At 47.0% G+C, this 22,561-nt stretch overlaps 1 protein-coding gene across 9 annotated transcripts in view; it reads left to right on the forward strand.

Annotated features, from left to right (window-relative positions):
- The window catches only part of LOC139279954 (mucin-2-like), a 242,283-nt gene that overhangs the window by 219,030 nt on the left and 692 nt on the right, over positions 1–22,561 (forward strand). For 8 of the 9 annotated variants that reach the window (XM_070899303.1, XM_070899305.1, XM_070899304.1 and 5 more), the window contains one exon: positions 366–513. In XM_070899303.1, the coding sequence (XP_070755404.1) occupies positions 366–513 (148 nt within the window). Of the gene's footprint in view, positions 1–365; positions 514–20,241; positions 20,325–22,561 lie in introns of those variants that run through there. The other variant, XM_070899302.1, reaches the window with a different exon arrangement.

Raw genomic sequence — 22,561 nt, forward strand, 5'->3', positions numbered from 1 at the left:
GAAGAAGGCCCACCACCATATTCTCAAGGGTAGCTAGGGATAGGCAATAAATGGCAGAATTTCCAGTAATGCCCACAACCCGAGAATGGTTAAAAAACATAAGCTACACAGCAGGTTACACCTACAATTAATAGGGTTAGATGTAGGGTGTCCATTGAACCTTAAGCTACAGCTAAATTACTCTGTGGCTATAAATCTGGTCAAGATCAACGGGAAGTGTTCCTAAATCATGATGACATGGCTTCGAGACAGAGCTAACTTTACTCTACAAGTTTGAGCTATTCACTTATCAAGAGTTCACTGATGAGAAGCTGACTGCTGTTAGAGAGTGAAGAGTAATCTAATACCATTGTCACATCCCATAGGCTGCTACCCAGACTGTCCTGCTGATAAGCCATTTTTGGATGAGGAAAGAATGCAGTGTGTTGAACTGGGCCACTGTCCCTGTCATATTAATGGGAAGCACTATGAGCCAGGCCAGATTGTACCAAGCACTCAGAACTGTGAATCATGGTAGGTTTTACCATAAACATTCCTGCATTTATTGTTAATGTAGCAATTATTGCATTAAAAAACATTCTTTTCTTTTTGGGGTGGAGGAGGAAAGAGTTTATTTTGATCCAGATGAGGGAAACTGATGCTGGGCAATGGGGAACTTTCCTCATTCAGGATTGAGTATCAACAGGAAGTGTACCTAAATCAGCACAGCATGGGTTAGAGACAGAGCAAACTTGCTTAAATGAGACTTCACTTGATGTAATGTTGGGTGCAGTGAGAGTGAGGAAGGAGGTAGAACAGGTCTCCAGTTGTCTTGGTTAATCATTGCCACTGGACCAAGACCTAGCTCTGTCAAGCCCGTGTGGTGGCTAGTGTGCAACGGTCACCATACGTTAAAAAAATCCACGCACAGGCATCTTCCACCCTTGAGGATGTAGTTCGGGTTCTTCCTTAGAAACACCTATGAACTCATCCTTTTTTTTGGTTTGGAAGCAAGTCATTCTCGTTTCAAGGGACCGCCTATGATGATTCTACTCAAGCAATGCCAAGAGGAAACCTGCTGCTGTGACCAAGAAGGTGTGGTTAGAGGTGGCTGAGGAGATCAGCAGCAGGAGTATAGTGCCCCATACCTGGATCCAGTGTAGGAAATAGTTTAATGACCTAACCAGGTCAGGAAAAGTGAGCACAGTTGCAGATTCATCTACACCCTATAAAGACGCCCGCTCCACACTCTGTCTTGTCAAGCATGCTTGAGCACATCACTCCTGACATCATTACCTGCAAGTTCCCCTCCAAGTTACACACCATCCTGACTATCGCTGTTCCTTCATTGCCACTGGGTCAAAATCCCGGAACTACCTACCTAACATCCCTGTGGGAGTACCTTCACCACACAGACTGCAGCAGTTCAAGGCGGCGGCTCAAGATCACCTTCTCGTGGGCAATTAGGAATGGGCAATAACTGTCGGCTTTGGCAGTGATGCCCACATCCCTGGAATTAATTTTAAATAATAACTATGGAAAGCACCAAAAATGTGTAGAATTGTAGCCAGAAGACAACACACAAAATGTATTATTTTAGACCACTTCTCCCGTGCTCACCATTCTTGTTTGCCGAATGGCAACTTGGATTTTCCATTGCTTGGTGATGAATGTGAAGACATGAATTGATTGAGTCCAATTGGTGCATGTATAATCGGTGGATGGTTAGTTACAGGTCTGCTTTGTGTCAGTGCGGGGGATGGGATAGTTACGTCGGCACAGTCTGAGGGCCTAACAGAACATTCAAGCTATTCGGACATCCCTGGCTTCTCGAGCAGCAATGTGATTGGTTGGTCTGGCGTTAGAGGTCCCATCTTCTTCCTTGTCCTCTCCATTGCAATAGTCATCAGGTGAAGAGTCTGAGCAGCTTGTCCCCCCTCCACCTTAATTTGTACAACAGCGCTACGTTGTGCAGAACACAGCACACCGCGATTTATCCTCGAGACCCTCGCTGGCGAGTACTGAAGGGCGCCTCCAGACCTGTCCAGGCACTTAAAGCCCACCTTGAGCATGACGGTGGCTTGCTTGGTGACGCAGCTGGTTGTCATATGGCTGGCATTGTAGCGCTCTTGGTATTCATTGGTGGGTTTCCTCACACGTGTCACCAGCCAGGTTAGAAGTGGGTATCCTTTGTTGCCTAGCAGCCAGCTCGATGGTGGGGGCTGCTGGTGGACACACAGGGCAGCAACAGAGGAATAGAGTTCACAAGAGCCCACTCATTCTGGCGATTGTCATCACAGAGAAAGTTTGCATACCTCCGAGTCCTGGCAGAAAGAATCCATCCGTTACCTGCCTCAGCCGTTTCTGTGCAGCCGACTGGGAGACCCGCGATTATGTCTCCTGTAGCACCCTGGAAGGAACCAAAAGCAAATAAGCTTAGGATGGTGGTGACTGTCACAGCCACTGGTAATGCATGGCCTCCAGGTCCAGCAGGCGACAGGTCTTCTGGGAGACTGCAGACGTCTGCCACCATCTGATGCCACAACCTCAGCCTGCAGATGCACTGCTCCTCCGAGAGGACTAGGAAACTGAACCTCTGTCTGTACACCCTGTTACATGGGTAGTGCCTCCTGCGAACTCAATCCCTCTGTTGTCCGTCCGCAGCTCCCTCCACAGTGCGTCCTTACTGCTGTGGATGCTGATTGTCTAAAGCAGCCATGACGCCATCCATCCTGATGCGCTCTGTGTTAACACCTCCAAACTGTAAAAAAAAATAGTCTCTCAAGTACTCCCACCAAAACATTTCCTAGAGGGAACTGAGAAAGCAGCTGTGAGCACTGATAAATAATGGTAATACTGGCAACACTCAGAATACCTTCGTAACCAACTGCAATATAGTAAACTCGCTGATAATGCTCCAATATCCTACCTGTAACTAAGAGTGATCATATAAGCAGTTGATATTCACCTTGCAACAACTCAAATTCCTCTGCACTACACAAGGTTCGGTCAGGCCGATGGCTGTCAAGGGTTGATCATCTGACAATGTGACATCTGATCATGTGACACCTGATTACGAGCCCCTATTCCCTATTCACCATTTCTCCCGAGCCACCCATCCCCCAGTCTCCATTTCTCTCTGAACACCCATTTCCCGGTCTCCATCTCTTTTCAGTGCCCTCGGTCCCCAGTATCCATCTTTCCCAGCCCCATTCTCCCCCTCTCCCCGAGCCCCCGTTTGCTCTCCCCAAACCCCCATTCCTCAGTCTCCATCTCCCCCTCAGTCCCCCAGCCCCCATTCTCTCTCTCTCTCTCTCTCCCCAAACCCCCATTCCCCAGTCTCCATCTCCCCCTCACTCCCCCATTTTCTTTCACCAACCCCACATTCTTCAGTCTCCATCTCTCCCTTGCTCCCCCATTTTCTCTCACCAAGCCCGTATTCCCCAATCTCCATCTCTCCCTTACGCCCCAGTCTCCATCTCTCCCTCACTCTCCCAGCCCCCATTCTCTATCTCCCCAAACCCACATTCCCCAGTCTCTAACTCTCCCTCACTCCCCCAGCTCCCATTCTCTATCTCCCCAAACCCACATTCCCCAGTCTCTAACTCTCCCTCACTCCCCCAGCCTCCATTCCCATTCTCACTCTCCCAAACCCCCATTCCCCAATCTCCATCTCTCCCTGAACCCCCATTTCCCTTTCTTCCCTCCAACTCTCGAACAACCCTGTAATTTAAGAACCCCCCCCCCCTACTTCAAGCCCCACCCCATTGATTTGACTTCCCTCCCACCCAATTCCGGAGCCCTCCCCTTGATTCCTGATTCTGCCCCTGTTGATCGCTGCTCTCTGTGGGTGCGAGCACTGAGCAGCTAATGGTGGCGTGCTCCATGTAAAAGGCCAGGAAATAATTGTTTAAAATTAATGCAATTTCACCTCATTCCGACTTCCGACACCAGACCAACAGTTAATAATTATTCACTGTACCTCACATGGATTTATGATGGGGAAGTCAGATTTGATAAATTTGCTGGATTTCTTTGAGGATGTAACGAACAGGGTGGATAAAAGGGAACCCCCAGTGGATGTGGTGTATTTGGATTTCCAGAAGACATTTGACAAGGTGCCATATAAAAGGTTACTGCACAAGATAAAAGTTCACGGGGTTGGGGGTAATATATTAGCATGGCTAACTAATAGAGAACAGAGAGTCGGGATAAATGGTTCATTCTCTGGTTGGCTATTGGGGTGCTGCAGGGATCAGTGCTGGGACCCCGACTATTTACAATCTATATTAACGACTTGGAAGAAGGGACTGAGTGTAACGTAGCCAAGTTTGCTGACGATACAAAGATGGGAGGAAAAGCAATATGTGAGGAGGACACAAAAAATCTGCAAAAGGACATAGACAGGCTAAGTGAGTGGCAAAAATTTGGCAGATGGAGTATAATGTCAGAAAGTGTGAGGTCATGCACTTTGGCAGAGAAAAATCAAAGAGCAAGTTATTATTAAAATGGAGAAAGATTGCAAAGTGCTGCAGTACAGCGGGACCTGGGAGTACTTGTGCATGAAACTCAAAAGGATAGTATGCAGGTACAGCACGTGATCAGGAAGGCCAATGGCATCTTGGCCTTTATTGCAAATGGGATGGAGTATAAAAGCAGGGAAGTCTTGCTACAGTTATACAGGGTATTGGTGAGACCACACCTGGAATACTGCGTGCAGTTTTGGTTTCCATATTTATGAAAGGATATACTTGCTTTGGAGGCAGTTCAGAGAAGGTTCACTAGGTTGATTCCGGGGATGAGGAGGTTGACTTATAAGGAAAGGTTGAGTGGGTTGGGCCTCTACTCATTGGAATTCAGAAGAATGAGAGGTGATCTTATCAAAACGTATAAGATTATGAGGGGGCTTGACAAGGTGGATGCAGAGAGGATGTTTCCACTGATGGGGGAGACTAGAACTAGAGGGCACGATCTTAGAATAAGGGGATGCCCATTTAAAACAGAGATGAGGAGAAATTTCTTCTCTCGGGGTTGTAAATCTGTGGAATTCGTTGCCTCAGAGAGCTGTGGAAGCTGAGTCATTGAATAAATTTAAGACAGATATAGACAGTTTCTTAAACAATAAGAGGATAAGGGGTTATGGGGAGTGGGCAGGGAAGTGGAGCTGAGTCCATGATCAGATCAGCCATGATCTTATCGAATGGCGGAGCAGGCTCGAGGAGCCGTATGGCCTACTCCTGCTCCTATTTCTTATGTTCATATATAAGTGTCTGTTGTTTATGTGGGTGCACTGTCATGGGAAATTTAAATCGCTGATCTCCCAGGTTGCTGCACGCAAGGCTTGGGATCGGACCCCTCGATTGCAGGAAACTCACCATCATTCCAGGAGGGTTGGGAACCCTACTCCCCCCAGTGTTGCTCTCTATCTCCCTCCCTCCCCCAGTTTGTGTTGCTCTCCTTCCTTCAGACTGTGTTCCCCCTTTCCCCCTCTCCTCAGTTTGTTTCACTCTCTCTCTACCTCTCCCTCCCTCCCCAGATCGTGTTGTTCTCTCTCCCTCCCTCCCCAAATCCTGTTGTTCTCTCTCTCCCTCCCTCCCCAGATCGTGTTGTTCTCTCTCTCTCCCTCCCCAGATCGTCGTGTTCTCTCTCTCTCTTTCCCTCCCTCCCCAAATTGTGTTGTTCTCTCTCTTTTCCTCCCTCCTCAGATCGTGTTGTTCTCTCTCTCCCCCTCCTCCAGTTGCTCTCTCAGGATGAAAAGAAAGACTTGCATTCCTGTGGCGCCTTTCATGACCACCGGGCATCTCAAAATGCTTTACAGCCAATGCAGTACTTTTGGAGTGTAGTCACTGTTGTAATGTGGGAATCGCAGCAGCCAATTTGCACACAGCAAGCTCCCACAAACAGCAATGTGATAATGGCCAGATATAATCTGTTTTAGCAATGTTAATTGAGTGCTAAATATTGTCCAGGACACCGGGGATAACTCATCTGCTCTTCGAAATAGTGCCATGGGATCTTTCATGTCTACCTGATGGAGTTCTCACGGACTTTCCAGACGATTCTCATTGGCCTTGCCACCGCCATCCTTACAACTGACAATGAAACGGTGTTTCCGAATAGCAGTGAGACAGTAGGGCACAGATAGCATAGTGTGGTTTCAAGCCATAGCTGCCAGCTTCTGCACATGCGTGAACCATGCGTACAAGGACCGTTTCTCCTGAATTTCCAGCAGCATCGCACGGGAGACCAATCATCCATTCCGCAGGACTCCTGCCCAAAGCGGGAGGATCAGGAACAAGTCAGGCTTGCCGGTTGCTGCTACTTTTAATAGGCTGATCTCTATACCTATCTCCTTGAATTCAGGTCCTGTGTGATGGCGACATCTCTGAACTGGGCACCTCAGTTAGAGCCAATCTGTACTTGGACTTCACATGTCAAAACCAGTTGGCACAGACCTATCTGACCGAAAAACAGAGATTCCGCAATGGGCCGCGGGCTCAGTGGTTGGGGCGCTTCTCACAGGGCAGACCATCCTAATCTCACCTCAGCACCAACATTTCTAAACCACTCCCTGTGCTCAGTCTCAATAAAGGAGAGTTTTCATAGAATTATAAAAATTACAGTACAGAAGGAGGCCATTCGGCCACACAGCCAGTGCTGGAGCTCTCTCCAGGATCCCCATTCCTTAATTTCAATTATTTATTCCATTTCCTTAAATAATATTCTACTCTACCTCAATAGCCACTTGTGGTGAAGGATCTCATGGTCTAAAAACCCTCAGTTCAAGGACCTTCCTTCTCCCTTGGATCTTCCAGTGAGACTCCTGAGTCTCCGTGACCTTGTTCCCCATTTGCCCACCAGTGGAAGCAATCTTACAGCATTTACCCACAATAAAGTCCCTGGGTTTCAGCTACTCCTTTACATCCTGCTTTTCTCTCCGCACCACTCCTACTCACCACATTGCTGCTGCTGCTCCTGACTCTGCAGAAAATGCTGAGTCACACATCCACCCACTCCATTCCCCAGTCTCCCCCGCCACCCCACACGAATTCATCCCCCAACTCTCACCCCTGTCTCGCTATCTCCCCCAACCCCACTCTCTGACTTCCGTTCCCCAGTCTCCTCTGCTCCCCCATTTCCCATTCTCACTCTCATCTCCCGAGCTCCTTTCACCTGACTCCCATTCCCAAGACTCTCTCCCCTGACTCCTGATGGTTCCCAGTTCTCCGCAGTGACATCACTAAGCAGGAGGGTTGTGTGTACTGGCAGGTTGAGAGGTGATATCACCGATTCAGAGGTTTCTGTTGTGGCAGCCGCTGATGTTACAGGGAGAGAAGGTATCGCTGTTGCGGTGGGAAATTTAAAACCTTTAAGTATTACCGGGCTGCGACCAGCAAAGCCAGGGAGATCGCAAGCCTACTGACTTCTGAAGAGTGGTGATTATTATGGTGTGTAACAGATAGAATTATAGAATGGTTATAGCTCAGAAGGAGGCCATTCAGCCCGTCTAGCCCATGCCAGCTCTCTGCAAGAGAACTTCAGCTAGTCCCACTCCTCCCACCCTTTCCCCGTAGCCCTGCAAGTCTTTTCCCTTCAGGTACTTATCCAATTCCATTTTGAAAGCCACAATTGAATCTGCCACCACCCCCTTTCAGGCAGTGCATTCCAGATCCTCACCACTCACTGCGTAAAAAAGTTTTTCTTATCTCGCCTTTGGTTCTTCTGCCAATCGCCTTAAATCTATGTCCTCTGGTTCTTGACCCTTCCGCCAATGGGAACAGTTTCTCTCTATCTACTCTGTCTGGACCCCTCATGATATTGAAAACCTCTATCAAATCTCCTCTCAACCTTCTGTGCTGTTAGACTGGAGAAGCTGGGGTTATTCTCCTATCAACATAACTGAAGTCTCTCATCCTTGAAAGCATTCTTGTAAATCTTTTCTGCACATTCTCTAAGGCCTTCACATCCTTCCTAAAGTGCGGTGCTCAGAATTGGACACAATATTCCAATTGAGGCCAAATCAGTGTTTTATAAAGGTTCGTCATAACTTCCTTGATGTTGTACTCTATGACTTACCGCCCGCTGCCGCCGAGTTTTCTGGGCGGTCTCCCCTATGAGCAAGTTTGGCGGAGGCCTCCCACTAGCGGGGAGAGAAGACTGTTGGGAACTGCCTGCTGACGTCCGCTGCCGTGCAATGCGCGTAAGTGTCCTCCCGCCCGCCGAGCTGCCAGTTTGGTCCGGGCGGGAGTCCGCTGTAGCAGGGGGAAGGCCCGCCCTGTGGAGGCGGGCCCATCCTCAATGGTAAGTAAAAAGACCTGCAATAAAAGGTTAGCAAACTTCTTTTCTTTATTTTTTTCCCAGCAATTTAGGTGAAGGTTTTCCTGTATTTTTTTTGAAAAATTTAAATTTTATATGTTCCTCCTCCCTGGGCCCGACTCAATCCTCGTCGGTACTTTGCCGAGGATTGCATTTGCCGCCAAGATTGGGAGCTTCCACCCGCTACCGCCCAGATTCAGGACGTAAGTCGCTTTTTTGTCACCGGGCGGTCTTTCCAGGACTTTTCCACGAAACTCTTGCTCAGAGTACCGTTAGGATCTCAGCAATACTTTGGGCGGCATTTGGACAGAACCTAGCTCCACCAAGTTCACAGCCTATGCCTCTATTTATGAAGCCCAAGATCCCATATGCTTTTTAACCACTTTCTTGACCTGCCCAGTCACCTTCAATGATTTGTGCACATATACCCTGTTCATGCACCCCCTTTAGAATTGTACCCTTTAGTTTATATTGCCTCTCCTCATTCTTCCCACCAAAATGTATCACTTCGCTCTGCCATATGTCCGCCCATTCCACCAGCCTGTCGATGTCTTCCTCAAGTCTATCACTATCCTCCTCACTGTTCACTATACTTCCAAGTTTTGTGTCATCTGCAAATTTTGAGATTGTGCCCTGTACACCCAAGTCTAAGTCATTAATATACATCAAGAAAAGCAGTGGCCCTAGTACCAAGCCCTGGGGAACACCATTGTATACCTTCCTCCAGTCCGAAAAACAACTGTTCACCATTACCCTGTTTCCTATCACTTAGCCAATTTCATATCCATGCTGCCTCTGTCCCTTTTATTCCATGGGCTTCAACTTTTCTGGCAAGCCTATTATGTGGCAATTTATCAAACACCTTTTGGAAGTCCATGTATATCACATCAATTGCATTACCCTCATAGAAACATAGAAATTTACAGCGCAGAAGGAGGCCATTTCGGCCCATCGTGTCTACGGTGGCTGACAAAGAGCCACACGGCCCTTGGTCAGCAGCCCTAAAGGTTACATATAACCTATGAACAATGGCGGAAAGGCAAAGAGCATCCAGCCCAAACCAGTCCGCCTCACACAACTGCGACACCCCTTGTACTGAAACATTCTACACTTCACCCCAACCTGAGCCATGTGATCTCCTGAGAGAGGAAAAAAACAGATAAAAACACAGGCCAAATTAGGGGAAAAAAATCTGGGGAAATTCCTCTCCGACCCATCCAGGTGATCAAAACTAGTCCAGGAGATCACCCTGGCCGTATTCTATTCCCTGCAGCACATACCATTATATCTGCACCGTCCAGGTTACTACACTTTAAGTGCCTATCCAATCATCTCTTAAAAGTGGTGAGAGTTTCTGCATCCACCACTCTTCCAGACAGTGAATTCCAGATCCCCACAACCCTCTGCATAAAGAAGCTCCCCCTCAAATCCCCTCTAAATCTTCCACCAACCACCTTAAAACTATGCCCCCTCGTAATAGACCCCTCCACCAATGGAAATAGGCCCTTACTATCCACTATGTCCAGGCCTCTCAATATTTTCTCAATGAGGTCTCCTCTCAACCTCCTCTGTTCTAATGAGAACAAACCCAGTCTATCCAATCTGTCCTCATAACTAAGATTCTCCATTCCAGGCAGCAGCCTAGTAAATCTCCTCTGCACCCTCTCTAGTGCAATCACGTTGTTCCTATAATATGGCGACCAGAATTGCACAAGGTACTCCAGCTGTGGCCTAACCAAAGTATTATACAATTTAAGCATAACCTCCCTGCTCTTGTATTCTATGCCTCGGCCAATAAAGGCAAGCATTCCGTATGCCTCCTTAACCGCCTTATCCACCTGGCCTGCTACTTTCAGGGATCAGTGGACAAGCACTCCAAGGTCCCTTTGTTCATCTACACTATTAAGTGGCCTACCGCTTAATGTGTATACCCTTTCCTTATTAGCCCTCCCAAAGTACATCACCTCACACTTCTCTGAATTAAATTCCATTTGCCACTGCTCTGCCCACCTGACCAGTAGATTGATATCCTCCTGCAGCCCATGACTTTCCTCTTCATTATCAACCACACAGCCAATTTTAGTGTCGTCTGCAAACTTTTTGTAAAGTATTGAGAGTTTTAATAGTCACTATATATCATACACTAATCTCACAGTAAGATGGGAGAGGGATCTACATGAAATGTAACCAGCTAAAATATAAACAAAACAGGAAAAGAGAGCATAGGAAAGAATAAAGTAAGGGAGGGCATTGATGGCAAGGGAATAAATAGTTTCAGAACAGGAGTCTTAAAAATATGGTTAAACATAAAGTGAGAGGAAATCCTATTAAAAATTAGATAATATGTCTTTACAGCAATGCACACAGTGTCCACAATAAAACAGGGGAGCTGGAGGCAATCATGTGTTGCAAGGAACCAGACATAGTAGGGATTACTGAGACATGGTTAAAGAAAAATCAGGACTGGGAATTAAATATTGCAGGATGTACCATATTTAGAAAAAATAGAGCTGGAAAAGCGGGAGGTGGAGTAGCTGTACTTATTATGGATAACATAATGGCAGTAGAAAAAAGTGACGCAGCTATCAGCAAGTCGAAAATAGAATCCATGTGGATAGAGATAAAAGATAATAAAGGATCAATCACACTGATCGATGTAGTCTGCAGACCAACTAATAGTGGAAGGGAGGAGGAGGAAGAAATATGCAGACAAATTAGGGAAATTATAAATGAGTTAAAAAACATAGAATAATAATCATGGGGGATTTCAATTATCCCGATATTAATTGGAATGAAGAGATCGGTGAAGGGGATAAGCGAATGGAGTTCCTACAATGTGTACAGGACTCCCTTCTAACCCAATATGTAAAAAGCCTAACAAAGGAGGATTCACCCATTGGATCTAGTAATGGGGAATGAACCAGAGCAGATAAGGTAAGTAAAAGTAGGGGAACATCTAGGCAATAGTGATCATAATATAATATCCTTTAAGATGATTGAGAAAGATATAAATATGATGAAACCCAGGGTAATAGAGTAGAGAAAAGCTGATTTTGTGGGGCTGAGAATAGAACTTGGGAAATTAAAATGGGCAACAATATTGGCAAAAAACTATGTAGAACAGCAATGGGAAACATTTAAAACGGTGTTCAACAGCGTGCAGGAACAATATATTCCGCTAAAAGGAAAGAACAACTAAACACTAATGCGACGCTATTGATGAATAAAGCCGTAAGGGAACAATTGAGGGAAAGAAAACAGGCAAACATTATGTACATAAACAGCAGTGGAGTGCATGATAAGGGAGAATACGAAAAGATTAGGAAAGAAGTTTAAAAAAGCAATTAGGAAAGCTAAGAGGAACTATGAAATGAATTTATCAAGGAACATAAAAGACAAGCCTGAAAGCTCTGTGCCTCAATGTGAGGAGTATTCAGAATAAGGTGGATGAATTAACTGCGCAGATAGCAGTTAACGGATATGATGTAATTGGCATCACGGAGACATGGCTGGGAACTCAACATCCAGGGGTATTCAACATTTAGGAAGGATAGACAGAAAGGAAAAGGAGGTGTGGGGTGGCGTTACTGGTTAAAGAGAAAATTAATACAATAGTAAGGAAGGACATTAGTTTGGATGATGTGGAATCTGTATGGGTGGAGCTACAGAATACCAAAGGGCAGAAAACGCTAATGGGTGTTGTGTACAGACCACCAAACAGTAGTAATGAGGATGGGGACAGCATCAAACAAGAAATTACGGATGCGTGCAATAAAGGTACAGCAGTTATCATGGGCGACTTTAATCTGCATATTGACTGGGCTAACCAAACTGGTAGCACTGCGGTGGAGGAGGATTTCCTGGAGTATATTAGAGATGGTTTCCTAGACCAATATGTCGAGGAACCAACTAGAGGGCTGGCCATCCTGGGTGATGTGTAATGAGAAAGGACTAATTAACAATTTTGTTGTGCGAGGCCCCTTGGGGGAAAAGTGACCATAATATGGTAGAATTCTTTATTAAGATGGAGAGTGACACAGTTAATTCAGAGACTAGGGTCCTGAACTTGGGGAAAGGTAACTTCGATGGTATGAGACGTGACTTGGCTAGAATAGACTGGCGAGTGATACTTAAAGGGTTGATGGTGGATAGGTAATGACAAACATTTAAAGATCACATGGATGAACTTCAACAATTGTACATCCCTATCTGGAGTAAAAAATAAAACGGGGAAGGTGGCTCAACCGTGGCTAACAAGGGAAATTAAGTACAGTGTTTAATCCAAGGAAGAAGCATATAAATTGGCCAGAAAAAGCAGCAAACCTGAGGACTGGGAGAATTTTGTAATACAGCAGAGGAGGACAAAGGGTTTAATTAGGAGGGGGAAAATAGAGGAAGCTTGCTGGGAACATAAAAACTGACTGCAAAATCTTCTATAGATATGTGAAGAGAAAAAGATTAGTAAAAACAAACGTAGGTCCCTTGCAGTCAGATTCAGGTGAATTTATAATGGGAAACAAAAAAATGGCGGACCAGTTAAACAAATACTTTGGTTCTGTTTTCACAAAGGAAGACACAAATAACCTTCCGGAAATACTAGGGGACCGAGAGTCTAGTGAGAAGGAGGAGCTGAAGGATATCCTTATAAAGCGGGAAATTGAGTTGGGTAAATTGATGGGATTGAAGGCTGATAAATCTCCGGAACCTGATAGTCTGCATCCCAGAGTACTTAAGGAAGTGGCCATAGAAATAGTGGATGCATTGGTGGTCATTTTCCATCAGTCTATCGACTCTGGATCAGTTCCTATGGACTGGAGGGTAGCTAATGTAACACCACTGTTTAAGAAAGGAAGGAGAGGAAAAAACGGGTACATATGGACTGTTTAGCCTGACATCAGTTGTGGGGAAAATGTTAGAATCAATTATTAAAGATGAAATAGCAGCGCATTTGGAAAGCAGTGACAGGATCAGTCCAAGTTAGCATGGATTTATGAAAGGGAAATCATGCTTGACAAATCTTCTGGAATTTTTTGAGGATGTAACTAGTAGAGTGGACAAGGGAGAACCAGTGGATGTGATGTATTTGGACTTTCAAAAGGCCTTTGACAAGGTCCAACATAAGAGATTGGTCTGCAAAATTAAAGCATGTGGTATTGGGGTAATGTACTGACGTGGATAGAGAACTGGTTGGCAGACAGGAAGCAGAGAGCCGGGATAAACGGGTCCTTTTCAGAATGGCAGGCAGTGACTAGTAGAGTGCTGCAGGGCTCAGTGCTGGGACCCCAGCTCTTTACAATATATATTAATGATTTAAATGATGGAGTGTAATATCTCCAAGTTTGCAGATGACACGAAACTAGGTGGCGGTGTGAGCTGTGAGGAGGACGCTAAGAGGCTGCAGGGTGACTTGGATAGGTTAGGCGAGTGGGCAAATACATGGCAGATGCAGTATAATGTGGATAAATGTGAGGTTATCCACCTTGGGGGCAAAAACACGAAGGCAGAATACTATCTGAATGGCGGCAGATTAGGAAAAGGGGAAATGCAACGAGACCTGGGTGTCATGGTTCATCAGTTATTGAAAGTTGGCATGCAGGTACAGCAGGCGGTGAAGAAGGCAAATGGTATGTTGGCCTTTATAGCTAGGGGATTTGAGTATAGGAGCAGGGAGGTCTTACTGCAGTTGTACAGGGCCTTGGTGAGGCCTCACCTGGAATATTGTGTTCAGTTTTGGTCTCCTAATCTGAGGAAGGACGTTCTTGCTATTGAGGGAGTGCAGTGAAGGTTCAGCAGACTGATTCCTGGGATAGCAGCACTGACATATGAGGAGAGACTGGATCAACTGGGCCTTTATACACTGGAGTTTAGAAGAATGAGAGGGGATCTCATAGAAACTTACAAGATTCTGACGGGACTGGACAGATTAGATGCAGGAAGAATGTTCCCGATGATGGGGAAGTTTGGAACCAGGGGACACAGTCTTAGGATAAGGGGTAGGCCTTTTAGGACTGAGATGAGGAGAAACTTCTTCACTGAGAGTTGTTAACCTGTGGAATTCCCTGCCGCAGAGAGTTGTTGATGCCAGTTCATTGGATATATTCAAGAGGGAGTTAGATATGGCCCTTACAGCTAAAGGGATCAAGGGGTATGGAGAGAAAGCAGAAAAGGGGTACTGAGGTGAATGATCAGCCATGATCTTATTGAATCGTGATGCAGGCTCGAAGGGCCGAATGGCCTACTCCCGCACCTATTTTCTATGTTTCTATAAAACAAAATAGTAAAATATTTTACAGGCACATCAATTTTTAAAAAAAGAAAGGTTGGGATGGGAATGGGGATAGACAGGATAATACCACAGGTAACGACAGAGAGATGGCAGAAATATTAAATAATTATTTTGCTTCAGTATTTCATCATCATCATAGGCAGCCCCTCGGAATCGAGGAAGACTTGCTTCCACTCTAAAAGTGAGTTCTCAGGTGACTGAACAGTTCAATATGGGAATTACAGTCTCTGTCATAGGTGGGACAGAGAGTTGTTGAGGGAAAGCGTGGGTGGGACTCGTTTGCTGCACGCTCCTTCCACTGTCTATGCTTGGTTTCTGCATGCTCTCGGCGATGAGACTCGAGGTGCTCAGCGCCCTCCCAAATGCACTTCCTCCACTTAGGGCAGTCTTTGGCCAGGGACTCCCAGGTGTCAGTGGGGATGTTGCATTTTATCAAGGCGGCTTTCAGGGTGTTCTTGAAACATTTCCTCTGCCGACCTTGGGCTCGTTTGCTGTGAAGGAGTTCCAAGTAGAGAGTAGAGCGCTTGCTTTGGGTGTCTTGTGTCAGACATGCGAACAATGTGGCCCGCCCAGCGGAGCTGGTTGAGTGTGGTCAGTGCTTCAATGCTGGGGATGTTGGCCTGGTCGAGGACGCTAACTTTGGTGCGTCTGTCCTCCCAGGGGATTTGCAGGATCTTGCAGAGACATCGTTGGTGATATTTCTCCAGCAATTTGAGGTGTCTACTGTATATGGTCTATGTCTCTGAGCCATACAGGAGGACGGGTATTACTACAGCCCTGTAGACCATGAGCTTGGTGGCAGATTTGAGGGCCTGATCTTCGAACACACTTTTCCTCAGGCGGCCGAAGGCTGCACTGGCGCACTGGAGGCAGTGTTGAATCTCGTCGTCAATGTCTGCTCTTGTTGATAAGAGGCTCCCGAGGTATGGGAAATGGTCCACGTTGTCCAGGGTTGCGCCGTAGATCTTGATGACTGGGGAGCAGTGTTGTGCGGCGGGGACAGGCTGGTGGAGGACCTTTGTCTTCCGGATGTTTAGTACAAGGCCCATACTTTCGTACGCCTCAGTGAAGATGTTGACTATGACTTGGAGTTCAGCCTCTGAATGTGCGTAGACGCAAGCGTAGTCCGTGTTCTGTAGCTCGAGGACAGAGGTTGGGACTGTAGTATCCTTACACCTTACTATAGAATCACACGAGGCATGTACTGCAGACAAGGTCACTACATGACCTGAACCTTTGTTCCCAGGACCCTACGTGGGACCTCCCTTTATATACCTGGATGACCAGGTAAGGAGTGTCTCCCACAAGTTCACCCCCTGTGGTCAAGGTGTGCATTACTCAGATGTATACACTGTACAGTGTTGTTATGTGAAGGTTACAAACATGACATCACCTCCCCCCAACGTCTTTGGGTCAAAGGTTGAGTCTTTCAGACGGTCGACGTTCTCTTGTGGAGCGCCGCAGTTGGGGCTCTGGTTATTGCACCTTGGCATGCGTCTCTGTTGCCTGAGGTGATTCCGGGCTGGCCGCAGGGACTGTGCATGCTGGCGAATGTCCTTGTTGCTCGTTCACTGGCAGTGGTGTGGGTGACATCTCATGATCTTCTTCAGGTTCCTCAGTTTCCATGCTGAACCTTTTCTTTACTTGGTCCAGATGTTTACGGCATATCTGCCCATTGTTAAGTCTGACCACTGTGATCCTTTTCCCCTCTTTACCAATTACAGTACCCTCAAGCCACTTGGGTCCCAAAGCATGATTAAGAACGAATACAGGGTCATCAATTTCCATGCATCTCCCCACTGAGTTGCGATTATGGCACTCGATTTGGAACTGGCGCTTACCCTCAACAATGTCTTGACAGGTCTGGGTGAATGAGGGACAGCCGCGTTTTAAGCGTGCGTTTCATGAGTAGTTCCGCGGGCGGGATTCCCGTGAGCGAATGCGGGCGGGACCTATAGGCCAGCAGGAGACGTGATAGGTGGTACTGAAGGGAGAATCTGGAGCATGCCTGTTTTATGATTTGAACCGCACGTTCCGCCTGGCCATTGGAAGCCGGCTTGAATGGTGCTGTCCTGACGTGTTTGATACCATTACCCGACTAAACTCCTGGAATTCAAAGCTAGTGAAACACGGGCCATTATCGCAAACCAGGATGTCCGGCAGGCCGTGGGTCGCAAAGACTGTATGCAGACTTTCCACAGTGGCGGATGTCGTGCACGAATTAAGTATGATGCACTCGATCCATTTCGACTATGCATCGACAACAATCAAGAACATTTTTCCCATGAACAGGTCCGCGTAGTCTACGTGAATACGTGACCATGGCCTTGTGGGCCAGGACCACGGGCTGAGTGGGGCCTCCCTGGGGGCATTTCCCAACTGAGCACACGTCGTGCACCTGCGAACCCAGTGTTCCAGGTCTGAGTCAATTCCCGACCACCATACATGTGACCGGGCAATGGCCTTCATTAGCACGATGACTGGGTGCTCGCTGTGGAGTTCCCTGATGAATGCTTCCCTTCCTTTCTGGGGCATGACTACCAGGCTGCCCCATAGCAGGCAGTCGGCATGGATGGAGAGCTCATCCATCTGTCTGTGAAACAGCCTGACCTCCTCGGGCACGCTCCGTGTGCGGGCGCCCAATCCCCAGTCAGGACACATTTCTTTATCAGGGATAGGAGGGGATCTCTGTTGGTCCAGATTTTGATCTGGTGGGCTGAGATGGGGGAGCCTGCGGTGTCGAAAGCCTCAACGGCCATGACCATCTCCGCACTTTGTTCCGACGCCCCCTCGGTGGTCGCCAGTGGGAGCCTGCTGGGCGCGTTAGCGCAATTTTCGGTACCTGGCCGGTGTCATATGGTGTAGTCATACGCAGCCAGCGTGAGGGCCTACCGCTGTATGCGAGCTGACGCATTGGCATTGACAGCCTTGATGTCGGACAACAGGGATGTTAACAGTTTTTGGTCCGTTTCTAACTCTAACCTTCTGCCGAAAAGGTACTGTTGCATCTTTTTCACCCCGTAGACACATACGAGTGCCTCCTTTCAACCATCTCATATCCCCGTTCTGCCTGGGAGAGCGACCTGGAGGCATAAGCCACAGGTTGGAGTTGACCCTCATCATTACTCTGCTGCAACACGTACCCAACCCCATAGGATGAAGCATCACACATTAAAACCAGTTTCTTACAGTGGTTCTACAAGGTCAACAGCTTGTTAGAACAAAGCAGATTCTGCGCCCGATTGAAAGCCCATTCTTGACAGTCCCCCCAAAATCATTCACAACCGTTATGCAGGAGCATGTGCAGCGGCTCCAACAATGTGCTTAAGTTCTTCAGAAAGTTCCCGAAGTAGTTCAATAGTCCCAGAAATGACCGCAACTCCGATGTGTTGTCGGGCCTGGGCGCACGACGGATCGCCTCTGTTTTGGATTCGGTAGACCGGATCCTGTCTGCGGCAACCCTCCTTGCCAAAAACTCAACCTCTGGAGCCAAAAACACACACTTGGACTTCTTTAGTCGCAAGCTTACTTGGTCCAGTCGGCGTAGGATCTCCTCCAGGTTGTGGAGGTGTTCCTCAGTGTCTCGACCCGTGATAAGGATGTCATCTTGGAATGCGATTGTTCCAGGGATGGATTTGAGCAGGCTTTCCATATTCCTCTGGAAGATAGCGGCCACTGATCGAATGCCAAACGGACACCTGTTGTAAAAGAATAGCCCCTTGTGCGTAGTGATGGTGGTCAGAAGCTTGGATTCTTCAGCCAGTTCCTGAGTAATGTAAGCTGAAGTGAGGTCCAACTTGGTGAACAGCTTGCCACCTGCCAGTGTGGCAAAAAGATCCTCTGCTCTTGGAAGCGGGTATTGGTCCTGTGGTGACACTCAGTTGATGGTGGCCTTGTAGTCGCTTTAAGGACAGGAACGATGGGGCTTGCCCAGTCACTGAATTCAATGCGCGAAATTATGCCCTCTCTTAGCAGCCTGTCCAACTCATGTATCACATACGGCACGGCTCTGGCTTTGTGGTGCACTGGTCTGGCGTCCGGGGTGATGCGTATCACTACTTTGGTGCCCTTAAAGATCCCGACACCTGGTTGAAAAAGTGGCTCGAATTTCTGTAGGACCTGTGAGCGTGAATTCCGCTCCACAGATGAAATGACGTGCACATGCCCCCATTTCCAGTTCATCTCGGCTAGCCAGCTCCTCCCCAAGAGCGCGGGACCATTCCCCAGGACAATCCAGAGTGGCAGCCGCTTCTCCGATCCATTGTGTGTGACCACCAAGTTTGCACTGCCTAGTACTGGGACGATCTCTCTGGTGTACGTCCGTAGCTGCGTGTCAATGCGTTCCAGTTTGGGCCTGATAGCTTTGAGTGGCCATAGTTTTTCAAATTGTTGGGCACTCATAAGTGACTGGCTGGCTCCTGTGTCCAGCTCTATGCGTACCGAGATGCCATTTAATAGAACTTTTATCATCATAGGTGGTGTTTTGGTATACAAGCTGTGGACGTCTGCCACATGAACCCGCTGGACTTCAGCGTCAATAGCTTGGCCCCAAGCATCACCCTGCCTTGCAGACCCCTCGTCTGGTTCCTCTGCCTCGTAAACTAGCCTTGCTTATGGGCTTTCTGCACATTCTGGCCAGATGTCCACTGAAGTTACAGTTTCTACAGATAAATTGTTGAAACCTACAGGTTTTCGCAGCATGTCTGCCATTGCACCTCCAGCATCAGCTGAGATTGTTGTGAACTGTTAACAGGCATTCCCCTCTGATTGTCTCTTTGATTACTCCTGAGCTGTTGCTGAGTGTCAATGGTCCCATCCCGGGACGCATTGTCCCATGTGATGGCGTGAATTGCCGATCCCCCTGCCAATTTCCCTGTTGCTGGCCCACCCTAGAGTCTGTTGCTGCCTGGGCGGTGTCGAATTGCCCTTGCCTGCCTGCGGGGTTCTGCGTCTCGTTTACAATGTTAACTCCCTGATCCATCGCCGCGTTGGAACCAGGGCTGCACGCGTAAATTATCTTGGTCTCCTCTTCCCTTGCCATGAAGGTCTGAGCTATCGGCGTTGCCCTTTCCAAAGTCAATTCCTTGGTCTCAATAAGCTTCCTGAAAATCCCGGCATGCCCAATTCCCTCAATTAAGAAATCCCTTAACATCTTCCCCCTGCAGGCGTCTGTGAACTTACAGAGGCTGGCCAAATGCCGAAGGTACGCAACAAAGTCCGATATGCTTTGTCCCTCCCGACGCAGGTGTGTATAGAACCGGTGTTGGGCCATGTCTATACTGCTCGCCGGTTTGAGGTGCTCACCGATCAGAGTGCTGAGCTCTTCAAAGGACTTGTCCACCGGCTTCTTGGGTGCAAGCAGGTCTTTCATCAGCACATACGTCTTGGATCCACAGCTGGTCAGTAGATGCACCCTCCGCTTGCCAGCCACTTCCTCTCCCAGCTAGTCCTTCGTGACAAAGCTCTGCTGGAGCCTCTCAACAAAATTGTCCCAGTCCTCACCAACACAGTACCATTCCTCTGTGCTACCGGTGGCCATCCTCGTGGGTCGTAGATTCCCGTTTCTCGTCGCCAAATGTAGTGTCCTTACACCTTACTATAGAATCACACGAACATGTACTGCAGACAAGGTCACTCTGTACCTGAACCTTTATTCCCAGAACCAAGAAGTGATGACCCTGCGTGGGACCTCCCTTTATATACCTGGATGATCAGGTGAGGAGTGTCTCCCACAAGTTCACCCCCTGTGATCAAGGTGTGTATTACTCAGGTATATACAGTGTACAGTGTTGTTACATAAAGGTTACAGTTATGTGAAGGTTACAAACATGACAGGGATGGTCCTGGAGACGGCAACAGTTGAACAGGTTCCCACTGGTCCTTCAGTTTAGTTCCACTCTGGGGAGCTTGTTGAGTGTGAGGTGGAGCATGGCAGCGAGGAAGATTGAGAAGAGGGTTGGCGCAATGACACAGCCCTGTTTGACCCCGGTCCGGTCGTGGATTAGGTCTGTAATTGATCCATTGGTAAGGATCACGGCTTGCATGTTGTCGTGGAGCAGGCAGAGGATGGTGATGAACCTTTGGGGGCATCCGAAACGGAGGAGGACACTCCATAGTCCCTCGCGGTTGACAGTGTTAATGGCCTTTGTAAGGTCAAAGAAGGCCATGTACAAGGGTTGGTGCTGTTCCCTGTATTTTTCTTGCAGCTGTCGTGCTGTAAAAATCATTTCCGTTGTACCCCGTAGGGGATGAAATCCGCACTGTGACTCTGGGAGGAGCTCCTCAACCACAGGGAAAAAACTGTTGAGGATTCTAGCGACGACTTTCCCAGTGGTTGATAACAGAGAGTCCTCTGTTTTTTCTGCAGTTGGACTTGTCCCCTTTTTTAAAGATGGTCACGGTTACTCGGAGATAGAACAGGTGGACATGACATTGGATGATGAGATTAGTAACAAGATAATTGCATTTAAAATAAAAAGAGGGGATATGTTAAACTAATCAAAATCAAAATAAGATAAAACTACACATTTTAAAAGCGGCATTACTACACATATTTAATAATTCATTAGAAAAAGGTGTAGTGCCAGAGGACTGGTAGATAGCTAACGTAATACCTATATTTAAGAAAGGGGATAGAGCATGTCCAGGGAATTATAGACCAGTCAGCTTAACATCAGTGGTAGGAAAAATAATGGAATCGTTACTAAATGAGAAAATAGAAGAACATCTAGAAACCAAAAATATAATAATGAATAGTCAGCATGGATTTCAAAAGGAAAAGTGTTGCTTGACCAACTTCATTGAATTTTTTGAAGAGGTAACAGAGAGTAGACAATGGTAATGCAGTAGATATAATTTCTCTCGATTTTCAAAAGGCCTTCGATAAAGTACCCCATAATAGACTGATGAACAAGGTCAGAGAATGTGGAGTCAAGGGACAAGTAGCAGAATGGATCGCTAGCTGGCTTCAAGACAGAAAGCAGAGAGTAGGAGTAAAGGGTAGCTATTCACAGTGGCTGAAGGTGGGTAGTGATGTTCCACAAGGATCAGTGCTGGGACCAATACTGTTGACAATTTAAACTAACGATTTAGACTTTGGAATCAAAAACACAATTTCTAAATTTGCGGATGACACCAAATTGGGGAAATAGTCAATACTGAGGAGGACTGCAACAAATTACAGGAGGGCATTAATAAACCTGCAGAATGGGCATATAATTGGCAAATGAAATTCAACACAGATAAATGGGACGTATTACATTTTGATTGAAAGAATAGGAAGGTCACATTACTTGGAGGGTGCGAGTTTAGGTGGAGTAGAGGAACAAAGGGATCTCGGAGTACAAACACACAAATCACTAAACGTTGTGACACAGGTTGGCAAGGCCATAAAAAAGCAAACCAAGCACTAGGATTTATTTCTAGAGGTATAGAATTGAAAAGTAGGGAAGTTATGCTAAACCTGTATCGAACTTTGGTTAGATCACACTGCACACAGTTCTGGTCGCCATATTATAAAAAGGATATAGAGGCACTGGAGAGGGTGCAGAGAGGATTTACAAGGATGATACCAGAAATGCAAGGGTATTCATATCGGGAAAGGATGAACAGGCTGGGTCTCTTTTTTTTCTCTTGAAAAAATAAGGCTGAGGGGTGACCTAATAGATGTCTTTAAATTTATGAAAGATTTTGATAGAGTGGATACAGAGAGAATATTTTCACTTGTGGGGAAGAGCATAACTAGAGGCCTAATTATAAGATAGTCACCAAGAAACCAAATAGACAATTTAGAAGAAACTTCTTTACCCAGAGAGTGGTGAGAATGTGGAACTCATTACCACAGGGAGTGGTTGAAGCGAATAGTATCGATGCATTTAAGGGGAGGCCTGACAATCGTATGAGGGAGAATGGAATAGAGGGTTATGCTGATAGAGTTTGATGAGGCTCGAGTGGAGCATAAACGCCAGCATGGCCTCTTTC

Source organism: Pristiophorus japonicus, chromosome 14 (genome assembly GCF_044704955.1).
Source record: "Pristiophorus japonicus isolate sPriJap1 chromosome 14, sPriJap1.hap1, whole genome shotgun sequence".
Taxonomy (NCBI): Eukaryota; Metazoa; Chordata; class Chondrichthyes; family Pristiophoridae; genus Pristiophorus; species Pristiophorus japonicus.